The sequence below is a fragment of the Limulus polyphemus genome, unplaced genomic scaffold (genome assembly GCF_000517525.1).
Source record: "Limulus polyphemus unplaced genomic scaffold, Limulus_polyphemus-2.1.2 Scaffold624, whole genome shotgun sequence".
In the NCBI taxonomy this organism is placed as follows: Eukaryota; Metazoa; Arthropoda; class Merostomata; order Xiphosura; family Limulidae; genus Limulus; species Limulus polyphemus.
In genome coordinates, this window is record NW_013666234.1 from 162,560 (window position 1) to 169,858 (window position 7,299).

General features: G+C 29.6%; 1 protein-coding gene across 1 annotated transcript in view; it reads left to right on the forward strand.

The window, feature by feature from the left end:
- LOC106459538 (fibrillin-1-like) overlaps positions 1 to 7,299 on the forward strand; it is a 122,045-nt gene that overhangs the window by 37,896 nt on the left and 76,850 nt on the right. Inside the window, exons 37-42 of the mRNA XM_022386048.1 lie at positions 244 to 306; positions 865 to 927; positions 3,026 to 3,145; positions 3,852 to 3,914; positions 5,469 to 5,651; positions 6,414 to 6,479. Of these exons, the coding sequence (XP_022241756.1) occupies positions 244 to 306; positions 865 to 927; positions 3,026 to 3,145; positions 3,852 to 3,914; positions 5,469 to 5,651; positions 6,414 to 6,479 (558 nt within the window). The remainder of the gene's footprint in view (positions 1 to 243; positions 307 to 864; positions 928 to 3,025; positions 3,146 to 3,851; positions 3,915 to 5,468; positions 5,652 to 6,413; positions 6,480 to 7,299) is intronic.

The following is a 7,299-nucleotide window of genomic DNA, read 5'->3' on the forward strand; positions in this document are numbered from 1 at the left end:
GATGGCTAGCACACATAGCCCTCGTGTAGCTTTGCGCGAAATTCAAACCAAACCTCTTTTATCTCCATCTATAAATTTATAACCTTTGTCATTGTATACATATTTTTAATAAAGAAGTTATCTAGATAATTTTTTATGCTTATTTTTTTATCACCATAATGTAATTATTTGTATAATTTTGTTTGAACAATTGAATTTCTTTAAAGATTATAATAAAGATTTTTTCACATGTTTTTTGTTCAGTTATTTGTACAAGTGATGAAAGTTGTCCAGGTGGATATATCTGTGAAACAGGACAATGTATCCGTAAGTTATGTTTTTTTCCTTAAAGTACTAATTGGGTTTTGAGGATTCACACATCTCTTAGTATCTTAATTACTAAAATTAATGTTCATGTCAGTTTCTATATGTAAATGAAATATATGGAAATATAATTTCTATGTTCATTGTTTTCTCTTTATATTATTTATTTCTATAAGGTTAAAATATTATTATTTTCTGTCTAATGAATAATTTTTCACAGAAATCACAAACATTTCACAGTCCACCTTTCTAACAAATGTGCCTAATCTACTCCCTGTCTTGACAAACCATTGTTACCTTGCATAAAAATCAGTTTAACTTTATATCTAGCTTACTTGAATTAAAACATGCACACTCAGTAAATGTTATTTTTAACTTGATATTCTTTTGGAAATTCACAACCTTTTTTTCTTTGGAGTTGAAACATAAGGAAAGTTTAATGTTCTTTGATATTAGAATGTTTAATTTTTGTACTGTACGATAAAGAATCTTAAAAATGTTTGTATGTTATATCTTTCATTGCTTTTTGTTTCCATTATATTTGTTTGTTATGTTTTGTAGCTGGTTGTAGAAATGACTTTGAGTGTCCCCTCATGGATGCCTGCATCAGTCTACAGTGTATCAGTAAGTTTGTCTGTGATTTAAACAAATAAACATCATTATTAAAAATATTAATACATGTTTATAAAATCAAAACAACAAAAGAGTTAAATAACTTATATTTGTTAAAAAAGAGAGAATGTTTTAAATATTCAGAGCATTTGACAATAAAATCTTCAAATTTTCAGAATCAAAGACAGAATTGTTGGGTCAGTGGCTTATTCTCTTTTCCTGAACATAAAAAAATGCTTGATATATGAACTTAGGACTAACAGTTGACCATTAAATAACAGTCTATAACATCAGATGTAATTATTGCATACAATTAGTTCATTAAATTCATTAGGATGCAATAACTGAATAAAGCCATGGAACCATTCATTCTGATTTTGTAACAGTCCTTGTTTTCTTTCACATGATGGTTGTGGCACTGTAGTTTTTTGCTCAGTTTCTTTAGTGACCACAAAGAAACTAGTTTTTCCAGTGTGAAGACATTTGTTATTTCCTTTTTTTATTTCTCATAAATTAATCCTGTTCTACTCTAACAATAGAAATATTCTCCACTTATTGATCAGTCACTGTCCCAGCCATCTTTCTGTGTTTGTTCTTGTCTTCTTAACACTAAGTCTTGTCTCTCTCATTCATTTGGTGGTACAATAAACTACATTTGTTCTTCCACATACTATATTTCTGAGTCTTTTGTTGCTGTAATGATCTGGTAAGTGTGTGTACCATTTATTCTGAACATTGAAATGCCACACATATAAAGAAATATGATGTACATTACATAAAAAAATAAAATACATGAACATATTGAAATATTATCCTCTTGAAGAACAACCATCATTTTTGAGCTGTAAATGCACAATAGGTATGTTTGGATGCTGTATATCCTAATTTGACTCACATAGACAAAAAACTTGGATTTATGTTAAATCTGTCTTTATTTTAATATTTCTCTGTTTTTAAAACAGTCCAGTGTTTCAAATATAATGCTTAGTTTGGAGTACAGTTTAAAATTCTGAGATAATAGACTGTATTACCTTGTTTCCAAAATGATTGTGAGAGAACCAATAAAGTATTCGCACACATTGTTTACACAATCTGTATACCACATAATTCATTACAATTGTTTCATAACAAAACATTATTTTTCTCTGTCATTTTCACAAGTAAAAATTATTATGTTAAATTGTGCCCCATTTCCATTTTGTGTTTAGTTGTATACCTTATAAATTTTGTTGAATAAATGTAACTTTTACCTAAAAGTGTTAATGTTATGAGAATTTCACTTAATTTATTTATTTCTCATTTATCAGCAGGTAACTGAGATCAAGTAAGCTAAAAGTATGGTGTTGTTATGAATTTCTAACAACAGTGCTTCTTATAAAACTACATACAAGTGCACTACTTCGCTTAATAGTATTCCTAATAGCATTGTTTCTTGTAAAACTATATACAGGTGTGCTACTTCACTTGATAGTATTGTCTACAGTGTGAGTTTGTTACCTGTTAGAAATTTATTGTTTTTTTATACTTGGAACTGTTAAGTCTTCATGTTTGCAGACATGAAGATGTTTGTTATAAAGTACATGAAAACTTGCTTTTTATTGATACTTTAGGCTATATATATATTGTTTAAAATTTTCACTGTGTTTCTTGAGTGAGATGATGGTTCAGTCTTTATGCTGAGGCCTATTTAGACATTAAACCTCAGCATAGACAAAAATGCAGATTTCAACCTTGCATGAAAGCTTGTACAAAAAAGAAAATAAATATAGATTGATTCCCGTAGAGAATTTCTATGACATAGGGACTCAAGTTTTTTTAAGTTATTCTGGTATGTATGATTATTTGCTAAGCAAAATTAGTAATAATAGCTAACTCTCAGAATTAATTATAGTTATGCAAACATCTTTTGAAAAACATAAAAATCAAGCCCAAATAATAATAATACAGTCTTTAAGTTATTTTTCTCAAAAGCTGTTATTCTAGTGATGAAGAAGTTTAATAAAATGTGTTGGTTGTTTATAATAATAATTTTAAATGTATATGAATTGCATGTAGTTCTTAAATTATGTATCTGTTACTTTAATATGTATATTCTTACTTGGTTCTTCAGATCCATGTGACAGTCCAACAGCATGTGGTACTAATGCTCAATGTCAGCCAGTAGACCACCAACCATTCTGTACTTGCCTTCCTAATTACACTGGTGATCCCAGAGTTGAATGTAACAAGGGTATGCGAGTCACTTTGGTTTCTTTCATATTAGATATAAGAACAATTTAAATGTACTTGAACTTCTTTAACTTGAACTTATCTGACATGAAACATTCAATGTGCATTTTCTTTATTTACCTAAATAAAAGTTATTATAATTACACTTCACTTCACTTAATCTAGCTCACATCATAACAGTTGTGATTCATGCAGTTGACGATATGATTAGTATCTAGAACCACTTCTTTGTCTATCATAACCCAGCTACCCTGATGAGCTGTGGTGTTTGATGAAAGGCTTTCTTGGAACTGAATATAGCAGATATATGTTCTCTATCTAAAGTTCTTAGAATTATTGAAAAAATTAGCTTCTCCATCTTTGTAAAATTCGATTTTTAAAAAGCAAAATTAAATTTGGAAAGAATGAACTTTTATAGGGAATTCTGCTTTTTAATTAGGTTCTTTTCTCTAATAATAAAATGTTTTTTTTGTACTGTGTGATACTTTTAAGATGTTTATGTATTTCAAAGATGAAGTCTTTTCAGAATATGAACAAACTGCTTTTGTTTTGATAATATTACACTGTCAAATTAAAGTGGGGATCATTACGAAAAAACAGCATTAATGAAAATACTTTCTTACTTATTTTGACCAGTTAGTTTTGAGAACATCATATTAACTATAAATGAATAATCCTTTGTTGTTGTTTTTTATTATTTATCATAGTGGATTGCATCATTGATTCAAACTGTGGTGCAACAGAAATATGTCAGAATTATAAGTGTATTGGTAAGTAACGTGCCAAGTATTTGTTATTTTTTTTAACATTTGAGCTGTATTGAAATGTTTTATAGACTGAAACATTAAGTAAAAAAAGAGAAAGAAAAAGAAAGTGAATGTTAACAAATGTTAAAGTAAAACTAAGTGGAAACATTGCATAAGAAGCATACATGTATTACTGTAAGATATTCTTGAAACTCCCATATAAATAAACTGTTTAAGAATGGGGGTGTCACAGTTTTCTTTTTAACAGGCAATACTTTCTGGAATTCTTAATTTTATGTTGTTATGTAAGGTTTACTGAACAATGTGGGAATTCTTACATTTTTTATTGAAAATTTTCACTTTCTTTCATGTGCATCATTGTTTATCTATAAGGAAAAACATCAAAGTTTCGTCTCATTTGGTGTTAATGTTTGTTCTTGTATCATTGAATTTCACATAGTTTCCACCACACATCTTTTATAAAACAATTTCGAAAGACATCACAGCATAAAATATCTAGAAGATGCAATCACACATGTAAACTGTACTTTGGGATTTTTTGTTTATATTCAGTCTTCCTTTTGAATTTCTCTCTCTTTTACTTAGATATATTTTAGGTAATTGAACTTTCTTTTAAGTGAGTCATGTTAGTTTAAATATTACTTGACCACATATGTACATAATAACATGATTTATCTCCTTAGTTCCATTTCACTTTTAATTAAACATTTTCAAATGTTGAAAATTATTTCTTTGCATGAATCAGTCAGTTGACTGGAGAACTCATTTTATTCAGCTCTGGCCTTAATTTGTTAATCAGCAACATCTTTGTTTTAATAAATAAAGACAAATAAATTACTCAACACAATGTAGTATGTGGGCCTTAACAGTACTGAACTGTAAAAACAAACAAGTCAGTAGCTTGAGTGTTAAATACTTCAACTTTTGTTATTAAGTATTTGTATGGCCAGGTGGTTAGGGCACTCGACTTGCAATCTGTGGGTTCGAATCCCCTTCACACCAAACATGCTCGCCCTATCAGCAATGGTGGCATTATAATGTGATGGTCAATCCCACTATTCATTGGTAAAAGAGTAGCCCAAGAGTTGGTCGTGGGTGGTGATGACTAGCTGCCTTCCCTCTAGTCTTACACTGATAAATTACAGATGGCTAGTGCAGATAGCCCTCGTGTAGCTTTGCATGAAATTCAAAAACAAACAAGTGTTTGTATCAAACATGATGACCAAATTTCCTGATAGTTTCAGGATTTTTTGTTTTTTAGTGAGGTTTTTATTATGTGTAAATCATAATTATTAATGGATAAAGCATTGATTTTTCTAAAGCTTTAAATTAATGCTTCTAAAACAACAATTACGTTGATATTGTTTGTTACGACAGCACTCACATACTTAACATTAATTCATGTGAATAATCTGAAAAGAAAAGTGATATTTGCATTTTAAACTTGTATAGTATTGTGTAATCTGCTCTTTCTATCAAGATTTTTCATCATTCTTGAATTATTTGTTTAGTTTTAAGAATACTATAAAAATGTTACACTGTTTCCTAACCCTACAGAGGGCTGTAGATCTGATAATAGTTGTCCACCTGATATGACATGCATCAGAAGGAAGTGTGAGGATCCTTGTCAATTCAGTGCAGCTTGTGGAGCTCATGCAATATGTAAAACAGAAGCCCATACGTTGTTATGCAGCTGTCCTGTTGGTTTTTCTGGAAATCCTCTTTTAGAGTGTTTCAGAGGTAGGTCTAATTCATGTCGATGATTTTTAAAGTATACCATCATATGTTTTAACTATTATATGTATACCAAGTTTATATCTGAAACTTGGCTGATTTACTCTACATGTAGATAGGAGGTATAAAATGTATTTTAAGAAGTACTGATATTTATTATGGAATCAAATATAGCAACAGCTATAAACTGCCTCACCAAATCAACATTTGATACAAACTACATAAATTATTCATCACTTATGTGTATACGATATACCACAAGAATTTTTCCAGGTATTTAACTTGTCATATATAGTTTTCAAAAATGGTTTATAAAACGTTATTGATAAAATCAAGTAAATTTAGATACATTTACAGAAAAATCTGAAATATAGAAGTAAATGGAGTCAGGCATGTCCTTGTGGTAAACATCAACATGCTGGAGTGTGCTTCTGAGAGTCCATGATTTGTTTCATGTTAGTAAAAAAAATGTGTTTCACAGTTTGGGACATTTGTGTGAGTGTTAAAAGCATGATTGTCAGATTCCAATCTTTGACTAGAGTAATCCAATAGTTAATAATGGGTGTTAATAAAAAGCTATCTTTCCTTTAGTATGTCATCTCAAAATTAGGGATAGCTAGTGCAGATAGTCTATTGGTAGCTTTGTGCAAATTTCTAAAAAAAAACAAGGCTGATTGTTTTGCATTTACCTAATGTTTATTAACCATTATCTCTCTTACACTGTATATAAATATACACATGTATGATTTTGAGTTTCTTGGGTTTCAGTTGGTGTGTGTACTGTTTCTGCTGATTGTAAAGAAGGACAAGTTTGTGAAGACAACAAATGCCTTCGTAAGCAGTATTATTTAACTATTTCTTAAGAATAATTTTTGCTGTTGTTGTTTTTCTAACATCGTAATTGAATTAATATACATGTATATCGGCATAATATAAAGCAAGATATGTCTAACATTTGCTGAAGTACACTTAATCTATAGTAGCTTATGGTATCCACCAAGGATTAAGAAATAAGTGAGAAAGAGGTTTTGGTAATTCAAAAATTGAATTTTATTGCAACCACACTTGATCTACATGAGTACAAGACTTGTGGATCTAATATGCAGAAAGACAGATTTAGTAATTTTTTTGCTGATGAAATGAAACAAAGAGACATGATATGAAATTGAAATTAAAATAAAACACTTTATTGATGGAGAATCAGAAAAAAGACTGGCTAATCATGCTAATGATAGGACTGTTACAATGTGTTGTAGTTAAAATGTGGAATGAACAATGTAGTTAAACTATATTTAAATGGGTAAACTAAATCAGATTTGACTGTATTTAGCAAAAGAAAAAAAAAGAGAAGATAAAAATAAACTAATGGCAACAGAGGTAAATGAGTCAGCAAGCACTAATAGGACAGAATGAACAGAGCCAGGATTCTACAGTGAGTTTTGAATTTCTCATAAGAAATGAACTGCCTACACCATCAGTGGAAATAAATCTGATCTGAACCCACTAGAAGTGCATTCACAGTATCCATTCTCTCTATAGCTGTCTAATCAGAAAATGGGCACCAGAATATAGAAATACCTTTGCTCCATGTGACAGTTATAAGGTATCTATATACATATATATATATATATATATATATATATATATATATATG